Source organism: Mauremys mutica, chromosome 17 (assembly GCF_020497125.1).
Source record: "Mauremys mutica isolate MM-2020 ecotype Southern chromosome 17, ASM2049712v1, whole genome shotgun sequence".
Lineage (NCBI taxonomy): Eukaryota > Metazoa > Chordata > Testudines > Geoemydidae > Mauremys > Mauremys mutica.
This window is the reverse complement of record NC_059088.1, coordinates 7205999-7232164: the sequence shown is the minus strand read 5'-3', so window position 1 is coordinate 7232164 and position 26166 is coordinate 7205999. Positions and strand designations below refer to the sequence as shown.

General features: G+C 50.9%; 1 protein-coding gene across 1 annotated transcript; it reads right to left on the bottom strand.

The window, feature by feature from the left end:
- Positions 1-1561: 1561 nt before the first annotated feature.
- LOC123351884 (IgGFc-binding protein-like) lies at positions 1562-26001 on the bottom strand. Its single transcript, XM_044991565.1, has 13 exons — positions 25881-26001; positions 24626-24702; positions 21093-22361; positions 19845-20173; positions 17355-17928; positions 14550-15818; positions 12425-13023; positions 9365-9929; positions 7515-8110; positions 6790-7360; positions 6083-6282; positions 2223-2603; positions 1562-1657 (listed from the first exon to the last, which is right to left on the bottom strand). The coding sequence occupies exons 2-13, from the start codon at positions 24690-24692 to the stop codon at positions 1562-1564; spliced, it is 6516 nt and encodes a 2171-aa protein (XP_044847500.1). The 5' UTR covers positions 24693-24702; positions 25881-26001.
- Positions 26002-26166: the final 165 nt, after the last annotated feature.

Below are 26166 nucleotides of genomic sequence, written 5' to 3'. Positions count from 1 at the left end.
GCAAGTGTGGAAAATCAGGACGGGGGTGGGGGGTAATACCCCCCTCACTGCCACATTCTGGTGGTATATGTTTACATTACAGGAGGGTGGGCTGAGTGACTGGCTATAGATCTACCTATATCACACACAAAAGCTACCCTAAAAGAGCAGTAAGGTTACTAAGTAACGGGGTCAAAACTTAGGAAATGCCACAGTTAAGGTGGCCCTGTAAAAACTTAATTCAGCCCCTTTTTGCATACACATTATTGTGATGCAGTCTTTTATTCTCCACTTGGGCAGAGGAGAGGCGTCTGGTGGGTTAGAGCAGCGGGGCTGGGAGCCAGGACTCCTGGGTTCTGTCCCTGGCTCTGTGGGAGCAGTGGTGTCTAGTGGTTAGAGTAGGGGGGAGCTAGGAGTCACAATGTCTGGGTTCTAGTCCTGGCTCTGGGACAGAAGTGGGCTGTAGCAGTTGGAACGAGAGGGCTTGGGGTTCTGCTCCACTTTATTTCTGTGTCTCAGTTTCAGTGAGCACTGGGGGAGGGGTCCCCCTCTCCCCCTGGCAGCACACTCACTCTGCACCACTGTCACTGCACATGCTCCTAAGACCCCTCTCAGGTCCAGGAAGCCCCCTCGCCTCCCATGTGGTGGGTGCCGGGGAGGGCTTCCATCACATGTGCACCTCCTTCCCTGTTGCTGCTCCTCACTGTAGCCTCACTGGAGGTGGGGCTGCCCCTTGCCTAGCATGGGGCAGGAGCACGGGCGGGGAGACCCCCTCTGCTGGTGGAGGGTCCTGCTGGAAAAGGGAAGGGTCCAAGGCAGAAGGGCAGGCTAAGGGCAGCCTGCCCTGCCACTAGTGGATGGGGGGCACTAGGACTCTGCAGCATCAGTTGATGCCAGGGAGCTGGCAGATCAGAGTCAGCCTGGAGCCTGCAGGGGAGAGGCAGGGGCGCTCTGGGGCCTGGCGGGGTGTGTGTGTGTGTGTGTGTGCGCACGCGCGCGGGCAGCAAGTGGGGCCAGGGGAGAGACCCGGCCCCAAACATTGGTGAAGCCAGGCCCCCAGGCTCCAAATATTGCTGGAGCCCAGGCACCACGGGCCCATACAACTCGCTGTCCCCTGGGGGAGAGCAGGGGGATGTGGGGGTGAGTTAGATGGAACAGCAGGGGCTGAGCTAGAGTCCATGGGCCCTGTTACAAGTCAATGGGGTCTAGAATAAGATCTAGTGGATGCAGCTGCTGGGGGACTTCTGGGTTCTGGGAGGGGTCTGGTGGTTAGAGCAAGGAGAGCTTGTAGTCAGGACTCCTGGGTTCTATTCCCAACTGCTCAGCTGACTCCCTATTTGACCTTGGCAAGACATTTGATCAGTTTATGCCTGAGTTTCTGGGGATACTAAGGCCTGTCCCATTCAATGGTCAAAGCAGATTGAAACCATAGTGGGAGATCTCCTTGCAGTCACCGAGAGCAATAGGGAATGGTACGTTCATAGAATCATAGAATATCAGGGTTGGAAGGGACCTCAGGAGGTCATCTAGTCCAACCCCCTGCTCAAAGAGCTAGAGAGAGATAGGGCCATGTCCTTTTCTTTCAGAAGACATGGGGATCTCTATTTTCAAGAGCTGAGAGGGAAATTGTTGTCTCATCCCATGAAAATAATGGAGATTTTGACATTTTTTTGCCATCCTGAAATGGGAAGAAAAATCAAAATGTTGAAAAAAACATGATAATCTGAAAATTGTTTTGGATCAGATCAAGTGAAATGTTTCATTTCCATAATTTTGAAATGATTCATTTTGATTTAGATTTTTAAAAATGTTTAAACTTTTTTTGTTTTTATAAATTAACTAACATTTCTAAAGGAGAAGTTGTTTTGAACTGAAAACTGAAACTTGTCGTTTAGAAAAGGTCAAAATGGGACATTTCAACAATTTCTTTACAAATTTTTCAACAGTTTTTTGATTTGGGAGATTTATTGAAATTGACCCTCCCAAAAAGATTCAGTTTTGACAAATTGATATTTCCTGATGAAAAAAACATTTTGTTGGAAAATTCCCAACAAGCTCTGGTATTTCCCCCTTCCTGCCCCTTACTTTAGTCCCAGGTAGGGGTTATGGGGATTAATTCACTAATATTTATCAAGGCCTTTGAGACACTAGATCAGAATGAAGGATTTTTCACTTGGGCTCCAACTGATGTAGGAAGCTTTTGCCCCCTTGGCTCAGCATGTTCCAACCCAACCCCCTCTTACCCAGGTCTCCATGTTATTGTTCACAGTGATAAGAGCTTCTCGGAAAAAAACAAAGATGGCCGCACAAGCTGGTATTCCGTCATTGGTGCATTCACTGATGTCTACCACCACCTTGAACCAGGCAGGAGAGCTCTCGTCACAGAGCGAGGCCACTTTGTACGTCCCACTGTAGAGGAATTTCCCCTTGGCACCATCAAAGGTGGTGAGGTAAGCACCCGGAGAGACCATGCACCGGCCTTCCTGTTTCACGCATCCATGCTTCCCATCCCTGAGCACGCAGATCTCTCCAGTGGGGCAGCTGTTTTTCTCACAGATGAGCCCACCTGATGGGTGGCAAGTGCATTTCTCTGAGCAGTCACTGGAGATGACACTCTCCCTGGACTGAGGGAAATTCCAAAATAAACAACTTTCTAAAACTTTCTGTTAGGTCAGATATTAGCCTCCAAAGATCAACAGCAAAAGTGTTAGAATATCTAGGGAAACTCTCACCAAGAGGAGACAAAAGACCAGATGGGGAAAGACAAAGGATGACGATAATGACCAAATAAAGAACAGAAAGACAAAGGCAATGACCCAAGAAACAAGGAGAAGATACAGGACAATGGTGAGGATCAAAGAAACACTGAAACTTTAAATGATGATAATGTCAACCAAAGAGGATACCAATCAACGGAAGAAGGAAAAGACAACGGATGGACTGTGAAGATCAAGGAAACAAGCAATTAAAGGATGATAGTGACTCCCACATAAATAAGGAAAAGACAAAAGTGGTGACCCAAGAAAGAAGGAACGACAAGGAATAATGTCAATGACCCAAGAAAGAAGGAAAAGACAAAAGACAATGGACATGACTCAAGAAACAAGGACAATTATTTTGTATTTATTATGGTAGTGCCTAGGGGCCAGTCAAGAATGAGGCTTCATTGTGCCAGACACTGTACAAACATACAGTGAGAGAGCCCACGCCCCAAAGAGCTTAACATTTAAATAGACAGGGCAGGCACAGTAAAGGGGAACGTATAAAGGATAAGCATGATGAAGGAAAAGATAACAGAAGAAGGTGATGACCAACCACAGCCAAGAAGGAGGGCCACAATGACACATCATGATGACGGGCCACCGAAATGACATCTGAATAGAATGAGAACCGTAAACAAAAATCAAAGACCAGGAATGGCCATACTGGGTCAGATCAAAGGTCCATCCAGTCCAGTATCCTATCTACCCACAGTGACCAATGTCAGGTGTCCCAGAAGGAGTGAACCTAACAGGTAATAGTCAAGTGATTTCTCTCTTGCCATCCATATCCACCCTCTGACAATCGGAGGCTAGGGACACCATTCCTTACCCATCCCGGCTAATAGCCATTAACGGACTTAACCTCCATGAATTTATCTAGTTCTCTTTTAAACCTTGTTATAGTCCTAGCCTTCACAACCTCCTCAGGCAAGGAGTTCCGCAGGTTGACTGTGCGCTGTGTAAAGAAGAACTTCCTTTTATTTGTTTAAATCTGCTGCCCATTAATTTCATTTAGTGGCCCCTAGTTCTTATATTATAGGAACGAGTAAATAACTTTTCCTTATTCACTTTCTCCACACCACTCATGATTTTATATACCTCTATCATATTGCCCCTTAGTCTCCTCTTTTCCAAGCTGAAGAGTCCTAGCCTCTTTAATCTCTCCTCATATGGGACCCGTTCCAAATCCCAAATCATTTTAGTTGCCCTTCTCTGAACCTTTTCTAATGCTAGTATATCTTTTTTGAGATGAGGAGACCACATCTGTATGCAGTATTCAAGATGTGGGCATACCATGGATTTATATAAGGGCATGTGGTGGGGTGGCTCCCCCACCCCCATGTGAGAGGGGGCTAGAGGAGGCCAGAGAGGCTGCGCAGGCCAGCAGCCAATCAGGGAAGGGCTTACTGAGAGCCAATCAGGGCTGTGATTGGAGACAGCCAATCGGGGCTCAGCTGGGCCATATATAAAGGCTGCCCAAAGGGAGTCTTTCCCAGACCTTCATTGGGGGGAAGGTCTGTCTCCAGAGCAGGAGACTAGCACCAGGGACAGTGCAGTGCTGGGCAGGCTCAGGGGAGTGGAAGGGAACTCCAGACGCTACCTGCCAGGTTGCAGGCCCTGAGGGAAGGGCCTAGCCAGTGCAAATGGGCCAAAGGGGAAGTGCCCCAGGGACATATGGACAAGGGGAGAGAAGGAGATCAGGGAGGCTGCCACTAAAGGGTCCCTGGGTTGGGACCCAGAGTAGTGGGTGGGCCTCGGTTCCCCCCTTCTCCCTTGTACTGCACCTGGCCATGCAGTAGGGGGCTGAAACAAACTGCAACCGGCCCTTGCGACAAGGTGCTAGATTTTGCAGGTTGTGGTTGGCCACGGAGGGCAGTTCAAAGACTGTTGCTGATCCCCGCCCCAGAAGGGGGTGAGGATGGACTAGGGGGCCCTGCCGGAGGGCAGTGGCCTGAAGAGGACACCGCCGAGCAGGGAGCAACGCAGGTCCAGACACCAGCAAAGAACAGACAACGGACGAGACACCACCGGCAGAGGGCGCTCCTCCAAGGTCTGAGCTAATTCCCAGAGCAACCAGCGGGAGGCGCCACAGTGGTGAGTCCCAACCCCATCACAGGGCAATAAGATATTCTCCATCTTATTCTCTATCACTTTTGAATGATTCCTAACATCCTGTTTGCTTTTTTGACTGCCACTGAACACTGCATGGACGTCTTCAGAGAACTATCCACAATGACGCCAAGATCTCTTTCCTGATTAGTTGTAGCTAAATTAGCCCCCGTCATATTGTATGTATAGTTGGGGTTATTTTTCCCCAATATGCATTACTTTACATTTATCCACATTAAATTTCATTTGCCATTTTGTTGCCCAATAACTTAGTTTTGTGAGATCTTTTTGAAGTTCTTCAGTCTGCTTTGGTCTTAACTAGCTTGAGCAGTTCAGTATCGTCTGCAAACTTTGCCACCTCACTGTTTACCCCTTTCTCCAGATCATTTATGAATAAGTTGAATAGGATTGGTCCTAGGACTGACCCTTGGGGAACACCACTAGTTACCCCTCTCCAGTCTAAAAATTTACCATTCATTCCTACTCTTTGTTCCCTGTCTTTTAACCAGGTCTCAGTCCATGAAAGGATTTTCCCTCTTATCCCATGACAACTTAATTTACATAAAAGCCTTTGGTGAGGGACCATGTCAAAGGCTTTCTGGAAATCTAAGTGCACTATGTCCACTGGATCCCCCTTGTCCACATGTTTGTTGACCCCTTCGAAGAACTCTAATAGATTAGTAAGACATCATTTCCTTTTACAGAAACCATGTTGACTTTTGCCCAACAATTTATGTTCTTCTATGTGTCTGACAATGTTATTCTTTACTATTGTTTCAACTAATTTGCCCGGTACCGACGTTAGACTTACCGGTCTGTAATTGCCGGGATCACCTCTAGAGCCCTTTTAAATATTAGCGTTACATTAGCTATCTTCCAGTCATTGGGTACAGAAGCCCATTTAAAGGACAGGTTACAAACCATAGTTAATAGTTCCGTAATTTCACATTTGAGTTCTTTCAGAACTCTTGGATGAATGCCATCTGGTCCCGGTGACTTGTTACTCTTCAATCTGTGACAATTCCTCAGATTTGTCACCTGGAAAGGCCAGCTCGGGTTTGGGAATCTCCCTAACATTCTCAGCCGTGAAGACTGAAGCATACTAATAGACTCCGTTCTCTATTGGTGGAGTCCACTGGAAACTCTTAGAAAACTCATATACTTTTTACCAATTCTGCACTGTTATTCTAAGGCTCTGAGGGCACCAACTACACAGGACAGCCAGGACCCACCTTGATGTAGCGTCCATCGTGCATGCAGCCGCACCTGTCCATGGACACGCACCCCTCCCCATCGAACATGTAGCCAGTATTGCACTGGCAGCCTTCAAAGCAATTCTGGGTGCACTGAGCAGGGGCAGACAAGCCAGCACAGGTGAAATCGCAGGACTTGGTGCACAGCTCATAGTGGCTGTTGAGTGGGCAGGCAAGGGCTGGAGAGAGAGAAGCAAGAGAGAAAGAGGATGGAGTGAAGGTTTAAAAATAATTTCCACTGGAGACATAGTTACACTGTCTAGCACAGTGCCACCTAGCTCAGAGCTGGGTGCTGCGGTGGGTTGACTCAGTGGTGGGATCACCTCAGATATGGCTTAACCGTAGCATTTACTGCAGTGTCCCAGAGCACCAGACATTGGAGTCAGAGCCAGAGGACTGTGTGTCCCCCATTGGGTCACCGACGTTCTTCCAATCCTGACCCAAAGACCCATGGAGATCTGACCCAAGGGTGGTCTGGCTGGACAAAACCAATCAAAAACACAGGTGCGTAAATTGCAATCAGTCATGCTGCAGATGATATGGCTACAGAGGGTCTGCAAACACCTGAAGATATAATAAACTTGAGCTCTAAGTTGCCATCAGGGAAAAAAAATCCTCTGGGGGCTAATGGGCTTGAAATGAAGCCAATGGAAAGACCAGGGCTGTAGGTTGCTCTATAAACTCACGGCAGAAGGAGGCTGTTCTCCAGGCTCTGATCTTGGCTCCAGTTGTCTGGCATGCGGCCGCGTAGGCCTGGAGGCTCTGGCAGAGGGTCTCTCCCGTCCCGTTGGTAGCACACATGTCGTGGAGACAGTGGTTGAAGTACTCGGCAGGGCTGACCAGCGAGTGACAATCTCTGAAGGGACCTGAGGTGGCTCTGATCAGCCCACAGGAGCGCTCAGACTGGTATGGTGCTGTCTGGGCCCCATCACAGATGGGGCATCTCTCACCGCAGCCATCGGAGCACATGGCACCATCAACAGGCACCTTCCAGGAGGCGACAAACTCACTCAGACTTTGAGTGCTCTTTCCATTGGGCAGCAGGAAGTCATCATTTTTGTCACCATTGAAATTGCCGCACAAGCCGCACATGTGTCCCTTGCAGGTGCTGGGGATGGACACTCGGAGGTAGGAGGCAGTGTCATAAAAGACTTGGAGGCCAGAGGCAGACTGGACAATGATGTTGTTCCCTTCCTGGTTGATCCAAAGTTTCCCATCGTCCATAACCAGTGGGAGAGTGTAGAGCTCCCTGTCCACCTGTGCCAATGAGAGGGAAATTCACCTGTCACTAGTGGGGACTCAGCAGCGGTTTCCTGGTTACACACACACACACACACACACACACCAGGATCACAAATGGTGTGAGTCACTCAGTTGGCTTCAATGAGACTAATCTCAAGCAGGGACTTACCTCCACCTTCCACTTCCTCCCCCTCTCCAGGGAGATGGTGTAACCATGCACAGAGACCACCACTGCCCTCGTCCGAGCCACACGGCCACCACCAATGCTCTCGTTCTCAACCACCACGGAAAATTCCACCAGCCGGGGGTCACTGCTGCAGACCTTAGCTAAGGTGTAAGCGCAAGAGCCCTGGATGTCGAAGGCCTGTCCATCAAATGAGATGTAGTGAGGGTCACCGGAGACTATGCAGGTTCCATACTCCATCGGGTGGCAGCCCAGGACTCCATTCTCCACCTTGCACTCCTCATTGGCTCCGCAGGAGGCCTCCTGGCACTCGACGACCCCGTTCTCTTGGCACTGGCACCGCTCCTGGCAGGAGGCGCTGGTGTAGAACTCTTCTCCTTTCTGGTAGTACCTGCACTGGTGCACACAGCCGCACTGCGTGATGGGGACGCACCGGTCTCCGCTGAGGATGAATCCGGTGTCGCAGAAACACCCTTCCACACAGGGCTCCTCGCAGCTGTCCGGAGCCGAGGGCCTGTGGCAGGTGGCAGGACAGCTGCTCCCACAGAACTCGTAGTGAGAGTTCCGGGGACAGGTGAGGCCTGCAGGAGACATTGGATTGAGCATGCAGATATCTGTTAACACCAAGAAGTCTGGGAAAAGACGTGGTGCTTACTGCTCTGGGAGGGCAGTGGGGTCTAGTGGGTTAGAGCAGGGGGGGCTGGGATCCAGGACTACTGAGTTCTCTTCCTAGCTCTGGAAGTGGAGCAGAGTCTAATGGTTAGAGCAGGGTGGAGTCAACAACAGCAATAATAATATCAGTTACTAGACAGAACTTGTTAAATGGCGCTAAGGCTGAGAATACATATCAGTAATTTAAGGTAAAATGCATTACAGGGGTGTTGTAATTATCCTACCACCAGGCACTGTAAACCCAGGAAATTGAGAGTTAACGTTAAATTGAAAAGCAACCCAAAAGTGTGGAGGAATGGAAATGAACAATTAGGACAACCAAAGTGCTTTAACTCTCCCTCGTCATGACACCATGAAATCACCATATCCCTAGCAAGTTATTGTCGTGTGGCTGTGGTTCTCTACTAGATTTATCTGATTTTTGAAGACACAGTCAATGTTTTCTCTAATGCTGGGCAGAAAACAATTTTTCCCTCCCGCAAGAGTTTGAGATTCTGAATTTTGGCCCTTTTTGCAATGGTGCAAAAAGCTGAAATCTTTAGCATTGTCACAGTGCAATAATCTGAACCCAGTTCTGATCTGGTCACTCAAAAAAATGCTGCTTTGACCATTTCAAAATGTTTCATTTGCAGTACAAGGAATAATGTCTAACTTGGTGTCTCCCCCCACCCATTTTTCTCATTTTTCCTTATTACACTTTTCAAAACTTCCTCCACTTTGAAAAAAGAATAAAAATGAAACTCTCTGTGACTCGTGAGCAGTTTTGAAATTTTCAGAGTAATAAAAAGGGGTAAAAAAGAAAACAAGAAAAGTGGAGAAAAAGAACCTGGATATAATTAATTTTATTGCACTATGACTAAAAACAGAGAACAAAAGGAAAAATGAAATTTTGAAATGTCCAAAATTCTAATAAAAATCACAAAGAAAATTGGAAAAATGAAAAATTGTTACATTATGAGCCCTGCAAAATACAAACAAATGTGAATATTTAGGTGTTTTTTTATTAAATGTCCCCACTCCCCCTGTTTTTTGAAAGGCTCTGCCTATGACACATGGGTGAGCAGTTCTGATTCCACCCAGCAGAGGGTGCTGGTGCATGTGCTCGCTGGCCAGTTTGTGATTGTATTAAACTTACAGCAACATGTTCAGGAAATGACACTTACTGCAGAATGAGGCCGATCTCCACTGCCCTATCTGGATGCCCCTGGCCTGGCAGGCTGTCACATAGGCACTGATTGCGCTGCACAGAGTGTCACGATGACCCTTGTACTGGCAGGTGTCAAAGACACAATCATCAAAGAAGGAGGCTGGTTTGATGGCCCCGTGGCACTGTGTGAATGGCCCGTTCTGTTGAGTGAGGACCCCACAATACTGGTCTCCCTCGTAGGTTTGTTTCTGAGACTCACTGCAGACTGAGCAGTCCCCGGTGCAGATGTCTGAGCACCCCGGGACGTCACCAACCTTCCAGCTGTCAGCGAACTGAATCTCATCAGATGTCTGAGTTCCATTCTTCATGGTCAGATCGTCGCTGGGGTCCTGATTGGCATTGCCACAGAGGCCGCAGACAGCATTGGTGTACGTATTGGGTATGATCACCCTGGCGTAGCTGTACCAGTCGAAGCTCACTCTCAGGTCGAAATCGGTCTTGATGAAACCATGAACGCCACTGATGTAGGCCTTGAACTTGCGCTGGTGGGAGAAGGGCAGGTCCACAAAAACACCATCCACCTGGCAAAGACATGGCATGGACAGTCAATGGTCTATTCCTGCATGCACAGAGCTTGCAATACTTCCACATACCCTTAGATGGAGCAGCCTGGACCACCTACTCAAGAATTGAATGTTTCATAAAACTCTTTGAACAGGGAGCTCCAAGAAGCTTATCTAGGAGCCAGAGGGGGGATACCTGCCTAGAACCAATCACATTTTCCTTTTTTTAACTCCACAGGGAAAATTTCAAGTTTTCTGTGAAAAATTGAAATGTGAAATACTTCTATGCCAAAATGTGATGGTGGTGACTCTTGGGAGTTGTAGTTTGGCTGCTTCATGCTCCCATCCTCCTGTGTAAAAAACTGGACATGTTGAGTCTTGAGAAAAGAAGACTGAGGGGGAACCTGATAGTCTTGAAATATGGTAAGGACTGTTATAAAGAGGACAGGGATGGATTGTTCTTCATGTCCACAGAAGGTAGGATAAAAAGCAATGGGCTTAATCTGCAGCAGGGAGATTGAGGTTAGATATTAGGAAAAAGAAGGGGTGTTAAACTCTGCAATACGCTTCCAAGGGAGGTCATGGAGCCCCCATCACTAGAGGTGCAACGCTGGCAGATCATGCCAAGGTCCCCAAGCCTCACTTGAATACTGACACATATGTAGCTGCAATCAGTCTGGTTCACCGGAGTGTTGGTGTTGGTAAAAGAGGTGATAGAATTGTAAGAATGTGTTTAGTATTTAGACGCTATTGAATGCTTATGAGTTGCTGCCTGCGTTAATCTCACCTATAGCATCTGTATCCCATATTGTAAGGCAATATTTGAGCATTTGCAGTGTGAGCCTCTGTTACTGTGTAAATCACCAGACATGAGCGTGACATTAACTAGTGTGAAGTGCTGGTCTCCAACAAAAGGTGCTGGCCAACACGGAAGGACCATCGATACCACACAGACTATTATGTAATGATTAAGAGGACAAAAGACTTTGTTGCGCTGCTCTTTGGCACCTGCCCTTTCCCCCGAAGGTGAGTCATGCAAATGGATTCTTCCCATCAGCTGAATCTGTAAAGGAGGTTGGGGATAACACCCCCTAAAAAGAAGGACCTGTATCTTTATGTTGCTTGGACTCTGAGGGGCAAGGTTTACTAGGTATAAGCAAGAGATCCCCAGTGCTTAGCCTGGGTTCGCTTAGCCTAGAGGACATAGAACTTGCTTATTACGACAGCTTCTATTACCTTTTGAAAGTTAAGATTGTAACTCGTTTGTGTATCTATGTTTACCTGCTTTAACCTTAGCAATAACTCCCTAGTTTCCTTTATAATAAATCTTTAGATAGTTTATTATAGGATTGGCTGCCTGGGATAAGTGACAGGTCCTTTGGGAGTGGCAGCAGCCTGAATGTGGTTGAGATTTTTGGTGTAAGTGACCATCTATCACAAGGTAGCAGACAGACTGAAGTACCCACAGGGACTGGCTGTGACTCCATGGTTAGGCTGTTGTAGTGTGTGTGGAGTTTACACTTGGTGGGTGAAATCTAAGTACAGAACTCACAACCAGTTTGTGGTCTGTGCCCTTAGCAGTCTGCCTGACGTTGGTACTCATGTTCTTGAGCCACTGAAGGACAGCTTGGCACCAGCTACTGGAGACTGATAGAAACAACAGAGAAGTGGAGAGAGCTGAAACCAGGAGCTCATTTGGGAAATCCAATAGAAATAATAGGCTGTCTTCCTCTCGTGAACCCTCAAATAGGGTATAACAACTGAGGGCACCATTTGGGACCTCAACGTTTGCTGAAAGGACTTGGCTAGCCTCTCCTCTACTCCAGGGTGTCAGGGTGAAGACAAAAAATTTTGCTGATGGCACAAGGGCTGCAGAACTCAGAAGCTTGGACATTTGGATCAAATACTCGGGTAGATTCTCCTCTGAGTGTTAACAGCAGTGTTCGGAGGCTGAATCTAAAAAATACACCCCAAATTCAATTGGTTTTAAACCGCAACTGAACTGTCCAGGTTTTCTCACCGAAACAAACCCCCCTGGCACGTTTAATCAGGTTGAACAAAACATTTGGAACATCATTTCAAAATGACACTTTGAAACAAAAGGTTGACCCAGATGGACCTCTCGCGGTCCCGCTCAGCCCCACATTTCAATGACTATGACAGTGGCAGACAGTGGCAGCGGGGCTGAGCAACCTGAAACAAAGGGGACCAAATGTGACAATAAAAAAGAAAGGAGGATGAAATACAAAGTGGATCCAGTTTGCATTTCTAGTGCCCATCAAACATTTTTTCAAAAACGAAATAATTTCACCCCAAATTTAATCATTTTCATGAATTTCTTCCCACCGAAAATAGGTCATTTTTCAACCAAATATTTGTATGTGAAAATATTCAACTAGTTCAAACTCTGGTATGGGAAGATGGAAACCACCTGGGTTGTGTTTTCTGGATATAGACTAGACAGCAAGATTTCAGCCCTGCAAGCGATCCCAATAATGACTCTGCATCGTTACCTGGATCTTGCGTGGATGATCCTGGCTCATGCTGATGGTCACATTGTAAACCTCTAAGGTCACTGTTTTGGTGAAGGACACGGCCTTGCTGCCTCGGTGGTTGTTCTCCACTTTGACGTTGAATGGGGTGAGTGTGGGGTCTTCGGAGCAGAGAGCCGCGAACTGGTAGATGCAAGTGCCCATGAAATCATACTTCTTCCCATCAAAGGTGGTGTAGTGAGGGTCTCCAGTACCTATGCAGGTGGAGTAGGTAGTTGCCTTACAGCGGTGGGCACCGTTCACAATGACGCATCTTTCATTGCTCTTGCAGCTGGTTTCCTGGCAAACCACCGTGCCCAGGCTGGGGTCACACCTGCATCGAGAGCGGCAGTTCTCATCAGCCCAGAACTCCTCATTAGGTTTGTAGTAGTGGCCATTGTAGTCACATCCACAGCTCTCCACAGGGACACACTGATCGGCACTCAGGACGTAACCATCGTTACACTGGCAGGTCTCCGCGCAGGGCTCCTGGCAGGAGGAGGGGGCAGTTCGGTCAGAGCAGCTGGCTGGACAGGCGTTCCCACAGGCCTCATAGTGGCTGTTCTCAGGGCAGGGCAGGACTGTCAGGGGGTCAGAAAGGGGGAGATTGCAGTGAACTAAATAACCTACCTAGAGACAGTGAGCACTACAGACAGATTCGTACATGTGAGCAGCAGCCAGTGCATTATCCACTTTGCAAGATGCTGTACGAGCCAACAGGGATGGGCCAGGGAATTAATTCCCATAAGAGTCCAGCGGAGGGCAACAAAAATGATTAGGGGGCTGGAGCACATGACTTATGAGGAGAGGCTGAGGGAACTGAGATTGTTTAGTCTGCAGAAGAGAAGAATGAGGGGGGATTTTATAGCTGCTTTCAACTACCTGAAAGGGGGTTCCAAAGAGGATGGATCTAGACTGTTCTCAGTGGTAGAAGATGACAGAACAAGGAGTAATGGTCTCAAGTTGTAGAGGGGGAGGTTTAGGTTGGACATTAGGAAAAGCTTTTTCACTAGTAGGGTGGTGAAGAACTGGAATGGGTTACCTAGGGAGGTAGTGGAATCTCCTTCCTTAGAGGTTTTTAAGGTCAGGCTTGACAAAGCCCTGGCTGGGATGATTTAGTTGGGTTTGGTCCTGCTTTGAGCAGGGGGTTGGACTAGATGACCTAGTGAGGTCCCTTCCAACCCTGAGATTCTATGATTCTATTCTATGATTCTATGCAGACAATGAAAGGTCATGCACAATATTCACTGTTCTCTGCGTGTCTGCAGCCAAAGCTCCTGGCACTAGGAGCCAGGCAGATCTCAGGAGCTAAGGAGAAGCAGAGATTGGGTGTAAAAGTGACTTAGTGCTGTAGGAAGCCGAGCAGGGGGCTCAGTAGAGGGACATGGTGCCACAGGAGATAGTGGTGATGGGCTCACTAGTGGGCACCGTGCTACAGAGGGCAGGACAGGGGGTTCAGTAGGGGGACTCATGCTGCAGGGGGCGGGGGATTCAGTAGCGGGCACCGTGCAGCAGGGTATGGGCAGAGGGTTCAGTAGGGGGTGCTGTGCTGCAGGGGGCAGGGCAGGTCACTCAGTGGGGCGCTGTGCTGCAGGGGTTGGGGTAGGTGGTTCAGTCGTGGGCACCTTCTGCAGGGGTTGGGGCAGGGAGTTCAGTAGGGGGCACTGTGCTGCAGGGGCCATGGCAGAGGATTCAGTGTCCATCTAGTCTCCCATCACCGGCCGTTGGAGACATTTGCTATCACCAGTCACTGATGGGCCACATGCCATTGTGAGCAGTCTCATCATACCATCCCCTCGATAAACGTATCAAGCTCGGTCTCAAAACAAGTTAGGTTTTTTGTCCCCACTGCTCCCCTTTTGGAGGCTGTTCCAGAACTTCACTCCTCTGGTGGTTAGAAACCTTCATTTAATTTCAAGCCTAAACTTATTCATGGCCAGTTTATAGTCATTTGTTCTTGTGCCAGCATTGACCCTTAAATGACTCCTCTCCCACCCTGGTGTTTATCTCTCTGACATATTTATGGAGAACTATCCTGAGGCTGAATCAAGGGGAGAGAAGGAGGGTGCTAGGAAGAGGTGGACAGGATCCACGACACCATACTCACCGCTGGCACAAATGGCTGGGGAGCCGTATGCCTTCTGGTTTCCGATCCCAATGCTCAGCAGGCCGAAGGGGGAGCTGGCGTGCTCCACATTATGGACCTGGAACTCTGTGCCAAGGCTGTATTCAGCCCAAGAGTATTCTGTGCCTGGAACTGGCTTCCACAGGACATTAGGCAGTGGTCTCTTATCAATGGTGACCCCCGCGGACTCCGATGTCTTGACGATGATCAGCGCGTAGTTCTCAAACTCGTTGTGCCCGTAGATGTGATAGGACTGGCAGTAGCTCGAGACAGCAGGGATGGCCATGAAGAAGGGGTCATATCTGATGTTTCCTTTGGTGCCACCATCACAGAAGAAGATGACTTGGATCCCAGCACTAGTGGAGAAGTACAAGGCATTGGAGCTAGGGGTTCTGTACTGCACAGCATTCTCAGCTGGCAGCCTCATGCTGCTCTTGCTCATCCCAGCTTGAACTTCCACCTCAGTTGCTTGGGAGGTGGAGATGTAGATGATATCACCCTGCATCTCAAAGGACAACGGGGGCACGATGAAGGTGGTTCCCCAGCTGGAGACAGGCAGGAGCTGCTCGGATACATGGTCACACTGGTTGGATCTTGTCACACAGGTGTGTCCAACGTAAACAGCCACAGGCTTCTGGGAAATGATTTTGGTGCCAGATATGTCCACTGGGCTCTGCAGCTGGGCAGCCTGATTTGCCTCCAGCTTGATGGTGAGCCTGCTCCCTCCGAGGTGCGTCTTTCCTTGGAAAATGACAGCCCCTTTCAGGTGCACATCAACTGTGGTGGGGCCCTCCCAGGCCACAATGGCAACCTCCCCATAGCGGTCTGTACCCATGGTCGGCGTGACAACGTAATACTCTGTTCCCAAGCTGTGCACTGGGTAGACGGGGGTGGTGTCAGCCGAGTTGGGTTTGGAGTTAAGAGAGAGGACAGAGACATCATTGTCAGCCCGGACAACGACTGTGTTGTCGAAGACTTTCGCCCCTACCATTTCAGCATCGGGTGGGATTAACACCGTTGCGGTCTGGCCGGCATTCACCTGGACAGGCACCCTGAGCGCCGGCTTCTTCATGGAGATGGTGATCAATGTGGCCGGGGCGTAGCCTGTGATGAGTAGCCGGAAGTCGCTCTTGAGTGTTTGTTGTAAGCCGTTCTGCATGAAGGCTGTGATGAATTCTCTTCCGAGAAGGCGCGGCGCGGAAGACCCCCGAATTTTCCCAGGTACCACACTGAGAGGAAAGTTAGGCATGCCTGGAGAGACAAGTGGAAGGAGAAGACAGTTGTTGTTATAGGTGTTGCATTACTGATCATGGACCACAGAACAAAAAGATGAGTGTGTGAACTAAGTATAAGAAAAGCAACCGCAGTTGGATACAGACAGACGTGGAGCACCAGAGAACAGCCAATGAGACATCGCTCGGCATGGTGGGTTGTCAGATGACCAACACCGTAACCATTGTCAAGATTTTCATAGTCCTTGTGGCAGGATTTGAAGGTGGAGAATGTTCTGGCTTTGTGAAGGTTTGCGGGGAGCTCCTGCCAACCATACAGGGCAGCGTGGGGGAAAGCACAAAGGGGCTTGTTTGGAAATTGGTACAGGAGCCCATCACACGCTGTGATGAAAGGGGTTATTGTTATTTGGTGCCAGCTCCATTACAACTCAGCATGCAGTGAATAGAACCGGGGGAGGCTGAATGGTTTATAAAGACAGTCATGGCCATTGCCGTGAATTAAAGCACTAAGACCAATCCATGGTCTGTTATTGCCAAGTGTTCAGAGAGCTGGGAAAACGAGGAACAAGGGTCTTGCGGTCAAGGCCCTAGATGGGGCTCAGGCTACCTGGGTTTAGTTCCCAGCTCTGCTTGGATCAGCACTGACTGAAAGGGAGGCACAACCCCAAATAAGTCCCCCCACCCTGCTCCCCACAGCACAATGCCCTCTACAGAGCACCCCTCACTCCCCGCAGCACAGTGCCCCCTTCGCAATCCCTGGAGCACAGAAACCACTGCTTAGCCTCCCCCCACAACTCCCTGCAGCACCACGCCCCTTACGGAGCTCGAACCCTGCTCCCTGTAGCGCAGCGCCCCCTACGGAGCTCCCACCCTGCTTCCTGCAGCACAGCGCCCCCTGCTGATCCCCCTCTGCACTTCTTGGAGCATGACACCTCCTGCTAAGCCCCCACCCTGTTTCCAGGAGCACAGTGCCCCCTGCTGAGGCCCCGCCCCACTCCCTGTAGCACAGTGTCCTCTGCTGAGGCTCCTCTGCACTACCTGAAGAGGTGCTTTTGTGAGCCTTGGATCACTCACCCCAGAGCACGACCATCCTGGCCCACAGGAGCACAGGGGGTTCAGTAGGGGCCACCGGGCTGCAGGGGATGGGGCAGGGAGGTTCAGTAGGGGCCACCGGGCTGCAGGGGGTGGGGCAGGAGTTTTGGCAGTGGGTGCCGTGCTGCAGGGGGCTGGGCAATGGGTTCGGTCGTGGGAGCCATGCCGCAGGGGGCAGGGCAGGGGGTTTGGCCTTGGGTGCCGTGCAGCAGGGGGCAGGGCAGGGGGTTCAGTAGGGGGCGCCGTGCTGCAGGGGGCAGGACAGGGGGTTTGGTCGTGGGTGCCGTGCTGCAGGGGGCAGAGCAGAAGCTCAGCAGGAGGCACTCTCCCCTCGGTGTCAATCATGACCCCAATGCCCCAGTATCCTGCACATCCCTCCCCATCCCCCCCATCAACAGGGGAAAACAACAGACTAGCCCTATTCCTTCCCATATCAATAAGGAAAACAAGATGCTGTGCTCACCACAGCCGGAGGGCGTCCTCCAGTCGTAGACAGTGACTCCGTGCTCCCGGCAGGCGTCCGCGTAGGCCTCCAGCGCCTGGCACAGGATGCTCTTGTCGCCCTCATTCAGACACACGTTGTAGACGCAGCTGTGGAAGAACTCGTCGGGGCTCACTCTGGGGTGACACTCTCTGAAGGGCCCTCCTGGCGCTTTGCTGATCCCCCCGCAGTGACTGTCCCCCCCATAGAGCTGCCTCTTGCTCTCCTCACACACCGGACATTTCCCCTGGCAGGAATCCCTGCAGGAGGGGTCCGAGTCCTCCACTCTCCAGCTATCAAGCCAGGCCAGGACGGAAGAGGCTTTGGTGCCGTTGGAGAGCGTCTCTTCATCGTCAGTGTCACCGTTGAAGTTCCCACACAGCCCGCAAGTGCTGCCAAAATAGCTGCTGGCGAGAGTCACGATCAAAGCCCAGTCGCTGTCATACCGCACCTGGAGCCCAAAATCCGTCTGCAGGACGGGACGTCTCTCGCTCTGGGAGAGCTTGATTTTCCCAGCCTCCAGGGTGACCGGCAGGCGGACGCTCTTGTCATTTAACTAACGAAAGAGAAAGGGGAAGAAAAGGAGGCATTATTGCTCTTTCCACGACACCTGCTCTTATTGCCACTGTGAGCTCTCTAGGTAACGATTCACTGCCACAAATATCCAAAAAACCAACCAAGGCAAAAGACAAGGGAAATTCACTGCCAAAAAAAATTGTGAATGCAGGGTTAAGATTACCCAGCGCTTCCTTGTGCCCTTCCAGAATCTAGACTGTGGCTAAATTTAAATGTCTCAAAACCAGGACATAAAAAGTTAAAGTAATGGTCACTAGTTCTTACATCATGCTTTTTCAGTAGTGGATCTTCAAGTGCATTTCTAAGGGGGGCTGTGTCATAATCCCCATTTTACAGAAGGGAAAACTGGATCACATAGCAGAGAAGTGACTCACTCACCATCACTCAGCAGGTCAGCAGGCAATGCCAACAATAACACTCAGGTCTTTTGAATGCTTTAGCCACTAGGCCACACTGCTCTGCTCAGCCTGGAACTGGGAGCTGGACCCCACCTGAGGTCAGATTCAACCAGGTAAACTCAATTTGGGGCAATTCAGTACCATAGTTTGAGCTGCGGGTGTGCACGAAAACATGACACAAGGAGAAGCATAACAGAGAGACCAGCCCTTTGGTTCTGGAATCCCTCTGCACAGATCTGGTCGCCCCATCTCAATAAAGGTATATTGGAAGTGGGAAAGGTGCAGAGCAGGGAAACAAAAACGATTAGGGATGTGGAACAGCTTCTACTGGAGGAGAGATTAAAAGACTGGGACTGTTCAGCTTAGAAAAGAGAAGACTAAGGAGGGCTATGGTAGAGGTCTATAAAATCCTGACTGGTGCGGAGAAAGTGAGCAAAGAAGTGTTATTTACCCCATCAGATAACACAAAAACCGAGGGTCACCTGATGAAATTAATAGGCAGCAGGTTTAATGCAAATAAGAGGAAGTACCTCTTCACACAACACACAGTTAATGTGTGGAACTTGTTGCCAGGGGATGTTGTGCAGTTCAAAAGTATAACTGGGTTCAACAAGGAATCTGCTAAAAGTTCATGAAGGATAGGGCCATCAGTGGCTATTAGCCACGAGGGTCAGGGACGCAGCCCTATGCTCCAGTGTCCCTAAACCTCAAACTGCCAGAAGTATCTGGCACTGGTCACTGTCAGAGACAGGATACCTGTCTAGGTGGCCCATTAGTCTGACCCAGTATGGCTGTTCTTATGGGCAAATGACTCCAAATTCACGCCCCTGTCCCTACCCCCGGCCTTGAACAAACATACTAAGTTTCTAGACAATGTGCGCATGCATGTGGATTCCAGAGAACTTTGAAACATTAGAAATGTGACATTTCCGAATCAAAATTTTTGGGAACTTTCGTTGCATGAAAATTTTTGATATTTCAACTTCATCTCAATTTACAATGGCAGCAAACATTAAAACATGCAGAGTTTCCATGGGGGACTGAAATGCTGATTTTTGCTCAGCTGTCTCCACTTCTGCCGTTTTTCACGCAGTTTGGGTGGAGGGCTACTTACAGAACAACACTGCATTATATGTAGAATGGGATGAATAGCTGACTTTTCAGTTTGGTGCCGGCTGCAAAAAAGAAAAAGTGGTTCGGATTGAACCGAAGCTGAATTTTTGCGGAATTGCTAAGGTGCATTTGGGGCCTGTTCTAGAGGTAGGATTTGAACACAGGTCTTTTGTTTCCCAGCTGAGAACCCTAAAGAGTGGGCTAAAAACTGGCCATGCAGGAACTCCTTCAGCCATTTTGTGAATGGCTAAAACCATCTGTGTCAAATTCATGACTAGTTTTCGATTGACTGAAACTGCCTCTTTTGTTCAATAAAGTATTTATCTGAAAAAATATTCCCAGTTCTAATTATAAGTGAAAAAGTGAACCGAGCCAGACAACTCACCCTGACTTCTCCACTCTCTCCCTTGTAGATGGAGATATTGTAGCCATAGACGTGGATAGTGGTCAACCCAAGGTTGGAACTGTCCTGTTTCCCTATGTTGCTGTTCTTCTCCTTGATGGTGAAGGGCTCCAGGGTGGGGTCATGGCCACAGTACTTGACGATGGTATAGGTGCAGGTGTCTTGGACGTCCATGGTCAGACCATCAAAGGTGTAGTACTGGGAGGTCAGGGATCCATTGCAGGTTCCTATGTAGTCATGGAAGCATATTGCCTGGCCGTTCTTAATCCTGCATGTTTCCTTCTCCCGGCAATTCAGTGTTCTGCATGGATCTGAAAAAAAACATAATCTCCAATGGATTTTGCTGGGGAGTGAGGCCTGACATGACCCCAGTGTTCAACAGAACCAGCTGCGGTGCCAGGCATGGGATGGCCAACAGAACTCAGGGGCTGCAGCTCCCACTAACTCATAGATTTCAAGGCCAGGAGGGACCATCATGATCATCTAGTCTGACCTCCTGCACATCACAGGCCACAGAACCTCACCCACCCACTCGTGTAACCGACTCCTAACCTCTGTCTGAGTTACTGACAGCCTCAAATCATGATTTAAAGACTTCAAGGGACAGAGAATCTGCCTTTTACTCTAGTTCAAAACAGCAAGTGACCCGTGCCTCATGCTGCAGGGGAAGACGAAAACCCCCCACAGTCTCTGCCAATCTGACCTAGGGGAAAATTCCTTCCCAACTCCAAATCTGGTGATCAGTTAGACCCTGTGTATGTGGGTAAGACCCACCAGCCAGACAACTGGAAAAGAATTCTCTGTCATAATGTAGAGCCCTCCCCATCTAGTGTCCCATCACCGGCCGTTGGAGACATTTGCTATCAGCAGTCACTGATGGGCCACATGCCATTGTGAGCAGTCTCATCATACCATCCCTTCCATAAACGTATCAAGCTCAGTCTCAAAACAAGTTAGGTTTTTTGTCCCCACTTCTCCCCTTTTGGAGGCTGTTCCAGAACTTCACTCTTCTGGTGGTGAGAAACCTTCATTTAATTTCAAGCCTAAACTTATATATGGCCAGTTTATAGTCATTTGTTCTTGTGCCAGCATTGACCCTTAAATGACTCCTCTCCCACCCTGGTGTTTATCTCTCTGATGTATTTATAGAGAACTATCCTGAGTCTGAATCAAGGGGAGAGAAGGAGGGTGCTAGGGAGAGGTGGACAGGATCCATGACACCATACTCACCGCTTGCACAAATGGCTGGGGAGCCGTACGCCTTCTGGTTTCCGATCCCAATGCTCAGCAGGCCAAAGGGGGAGCTGGCGTGCTCCACATTATGGACCAGGAACCCTTTGCCAAGGCTGTATTCAGTCCAAGAGTATTCTGTGCCTGGAACTGGCCTCCACAGGACATTGTGCAGTGGTCTCCTATCAACGGTGACCCCCGCGGATTCCGATGTCTTGACGATGATCAGCGCGTAGTTCTCAAACTCGTTGTGCCCGTAGATGTGATAGGACTGGCAGTAGCTCGAGACAGCTGGGATGGCCATGAAGAAGGGGTCATATCTGATGTTTCCTTTGGTGCCACCATCACAGAAGAAGATGACTTGGATCCCAGCGCTAGCGGAGAAGTACAAGGCATTGGAGCTAACGGTTCTGTACTGCACAGCATACTCAGCTGGCAGCCCTATGCTCCTCTTGCTCATCCCAACTTGAACTTCCACCTCAGTTGCTTGGGAGGTGGAGACGTAGATGATATCACCCTGCATCTCAAAGGACAATGGGGGCACGATGAAGGTGGTCCCCCAGCTGGAGACAGGCAGGAGCTGCTCAGACACATGGTCACACTGATTGGATCTTGTCACGCAGGTGTGTCCAACGTAGACAGCCACAGGCTTCTGGGAAATAATTTTGGTGCCAGATATGTCCACTGGGCTCTGAAGCTGGGCAGCCTGATTTGCCTCCAGCTTGATGGTGAGCCTGCTCCCTCCGAGGTGCGTCTTTCCTTGGAAAATGACAGCCCCTTTCAGGTGCACATCAACTGTGGTGGGGCCCTCCCAGGCCACAATGGCAACCTCCCCATAGCGATCTGTACCCATGGTTGGCGTGACAACGTAATACTCTGTTCCCAAGCTGTGCACTGGGTAGACGGGGGTGGTGTCAGCCGAGTTGGGTTTGGAGTTAAGAGAGAGGACAGAGACATAATTGTCAGCCCGGACAACAACTGTGTTGTCGAAGATTTTGGCCCCTACCATCTCAGCGTTGGATGGGATTAACACCGTTGCGGTCTGGCCAGCATTCACCTGGACGGGCACCCTAAGCGCTGGCTTCTTCATGGAGATGGTGATCAAGGTGGCCGGGGCGTAGGCAGTGATGAGTAGCCGGAAGTCGCTGTTGAGTGTTTGTTGTAAGCCGTTCTGCATGAAGGCCGTGATGAATTCTCTTCCGACAAGGCGCGGCGGGGAAGACCCTGGAATTTCCCCAGATTCCACACTGAGAGGAAGGTTAGGCATGCCTGGAGAGACAAGTGGAAGGAGAAGACAGCTCCATTACTATAGGCGTCACATTACTGATCATGGACCACAGAACAAAAAGATGAGTTTGTGAACTAAGCATAAGAAAAGCAACCGCAGATGGTTACAGACAGACGTGGAGTACCAGGGAACAGCCAATGAGACAACACTGCTCATCATGGTGGGTTGTCAGATCACCAGCAGCGTAACCATTGTCAAGATTTTCGTAGTGCTTGTGGCAGGATTTGAAGGTGGAGAATGTGCTGGCTTTGTGAATGTTTGCAGTGAGCTCCTGCCAAGCATTCAGGGCAGCGTGGGGGAAATCACAAAGGGGCTTGTTTGGAAATTGCTACAGGAGCCCATCACATGCTGTGATGAAAGTGGTTATTGTCATTTGGTGCCAGCGCCATTACAACTCAGCATGCAATGAATATAGCTGGGGGAGGCTGAATGGTTTATAAAGAGAGTCATGGCCGTTGCCATGAATTGAAGCACTAAGAACAATCCACGAGGACCTGCTGGCTTGTGCTGTCTGTTATTGCCAAGTGTTCAGAGAGCTGGGAAAACAAGGAACAAGGGTCTTGCGGTCAAGGCCTAGATGGGGCTCAGGCAACCTGGGTTTAGTTCCCAGCTCTGCTTGGATCAGCACTGACTGAAAGGGAGGCACAACCCCAAATAAGTCCCTCCACCCTGCTCCCCACAGCACAATGCCCTCTACAGAGCACCCCTCACTCCCCGCAGCACAGTGCCCCCTTCGCAATCTCTGGAGCACAGAAACCACTGCTTAGCCTCCCCCCACAACTCCCTGCAGCACCACGCCCCCTACAGAGCTCCCACCCTGCTCCCTGCAGCACAGCGCCCCCTACAGAGCTCCCACCCTGCTCCCTGCAGCACAGCGCCCCCTACGGAGCTCCCACCCTGCTCCCTGCAGCACGGCGCCCCCTACAGAGCCCCACCCTGCTCCCTGCAGCACAGCGCCCCCTACGGAGCCCCCACCCTGCTCCCTGCAGCACAGCGCCCCCTGCTGAGCTCCCACCCTGCTCCCTACAGCACAGCGCCCCCTACGGAGCCCCCACCCTGCTCCCTGCAGCACAGCGCCCCCTGCTGAGCTCCCACCCTGCTCCCTGCAGCACAGCGCCCCCTACCGAGCTCCCACCCTGCTCCCTGCAGCACAGTGCCCCCTACGGAGCCCCCACCCTGCTCCCTGCAGCACAGTGCCCCCTGCTGAGCTCCCACCATGCTCCCTGCAGCACAGCACCCCCTGCTGAGCCCCCACCCTGCTCCCTGCAGCACAGCGCCCCCTGCTGAGCTCCCACCCTGCTCCCTGCAGCACAGCGCCCCCTACGGAGCCCCCACCCTGCTCCCTGGAGCACAGCGCCCCCTACGGAGCTCCCACCCTGCTCCCTGCAGCACAGTGCCCCCTACAGAGCTCCCACCCTGCTCCCTGCAGCACAGCGCCCCCTACGGAGCTCCCACCCTGCTCTCAGCAGCACAGCGCCCCCTACGGAGCCCCCACCCTGCTCCCTGCAGCACAGCACCCCCTGCTGAGCCCCCACCCTGCTCCCTGCAGCACAGCGCCCCCTGCTGAGCTCCCACCCTGCTCCCCGCAGCACAGCGCCCCCTACGGAGCCCCCACCCTGCTCCCTGCAGCACAGCGCCCCCTGCTGAGCTCCCACCCTGCTCCCTGCAGCACAGCGCCCCCTGCTGAGCTCCCACCCCGCTCCCTGCAGCACAGCGCCCCCTACGGAGCTCCCACCCTGCTCCCTGCAGCATGGCGCCCCGTACGGAGCTCCCACCCTGCTCCCTGCAGCACGGCGCCCCCTATGGAGCCCCCACCCTGCTCCCTGCAGCACAGCGCCCCCTACAGAGCTCCCACCCTACTCCGTGCAGCACAGCGCCCCCTGCTGAGCTCCCACCCTGCTCCCTGCAGCACAGTGACCCTTATGGCGGCCCCGCCCTCCTCCCCACAGCACAGCACCCCTTGCTGAGCCTCCCATCCTGCTCCCCACAGCACAGAGCTCCCTGCTGAGCCTGTGCCCCACTCCCTGCAGCATATCTCCCCCTATTGAGCCTCCCATCCTGCTCCCTGCAGCATGGTGAGCCCTGTCAGGACTCCTGGGTTCTATCCTGGATCTGGGAGGAGAGTGGGGACCTAGTTAAATCTACATGGCCCCAAACTCCTGGGCGTCACCCACAGTTAGGTGATCAGCTTGTCATGCTGCGAAGAAAGAGACAGAGGTGCCTTTGTGAGCCCTGGATCACTCACCCCAGAGCACGACCATCCTGGCCCACAGGAGCAGCTTGGCCTTTCCGAGCCCCATGTCCGAGCGCATTGTTCAGCAGCTGGAAGACACATCTCGAATTAATGGAGAGCACACAGCGCGCTGCACAGAAACAGCCCAGGGCCGAGATTCCCTGCTGCAGCCCCTGAGGCTGGGAAGAAATGTCCACCCATGGTCTGGTTTTTATCGCATACTTAGCTGCTCTGGCAGAGGCAATGTTGGCTGATGAGTAGGAAGCCGGGCTAGAGGGTGTGAGTCCTAGGTTCTATTCCTGCCACTGGTCAGGTGACTTTGGGTAAGTCATACCCCTCCCCGTGCCTCAGTTTCCCATCTGTACAAGGGGGATAATGATACTGCCCTCCTTTGTGAAACGGTTTGAGATCTACTGGTGAACAGCACTAGATGTTATTCTGTAGCTTAGATACTTATGTGGCCTTCCATTAGCAAAGCACCTCCCAGTGATCATGGTGCTTACCCTGGGGGTAGAGGGAAGTGCAGGTGTCCCCAGTACACAGGGAGGCTGCGTGAGTTGCTGAAGGACACCCAGGAAGTCTGTAGCTTAGTAAGGACTTGATGCCATTGCACCTAAGAGATAGGTTAGTGCCCTAACCACTAGCACCCCTTTAGGAAGCATCATACCTAGTTCTTCACCTGTGACACTCAAAGCACTTTACAAAGGCAGCTGTGAGCATTATCTCTATTTTCTACACAGGGAAACTGAGACACAGACAGAGGAAGTGACTTTCCCTAAAGTCAACTAGCAGTGCAGCCAGGATGAGAACCCAGGAGTCCAGAGTCCCAGGCCAGGAGTCTAGCCCACCGCCTTTCTCCGAGCCAGCGGACAAACTGAAGAGCGATTCAAGGGGCAAAAAACCAGTTTTTCCTTAAGGCACAGTCAGCCTGTGGAACACACTGCCACATGACCTAATCAAAGCAAGCACTCGGCAGGACTTGCCAAAGGCTTAGACATGTCTGTTGATAACAAACCCCGCCATGGTCATGCCAGGTAGGACTGGGGGCCTCACAATCTAGGACACAAGCCAACCGCTCATGAGCCGGCACCAGGGGGAAATGTCTTCTCTAGGCAGGTCTGTTTGGGAGGGTTCAGGTCCCTTCTCCTGGAGCTGCCTGGCTCAAGATCAGCAGCAGGATCCTGGTCTGGATGGATTAGTTACAATCAGCCTCTCAACAAACAGCAGCAGCTGCTGAGCCAGAACAAGACACCGCCGGCGCACTTACCTCCAGCCCCTCTGACTTATCGCAGCAAAGGTGGAGGAGAAGAGGCAGCTGTCCACTTTGTCCCTCTCCCTCTGCCTGTAGCTCTGCTTCTGATTCTTCCCTTTATATAGGGACCAACTGGGAAAGGTTCCCTCGGCTCCATTGGGACTGGACTTTCGCCATCACCTGCTGGACCCAAATGGGAAGTGAGTAGCAGCCTGGCCTCTTGCTTTACAGAGGCTTTGAGTGACTCATGTTTGGCCATCAGGAGGCCAGCTGTAATTAACCAGGGGGAGAGAAGTGGGTT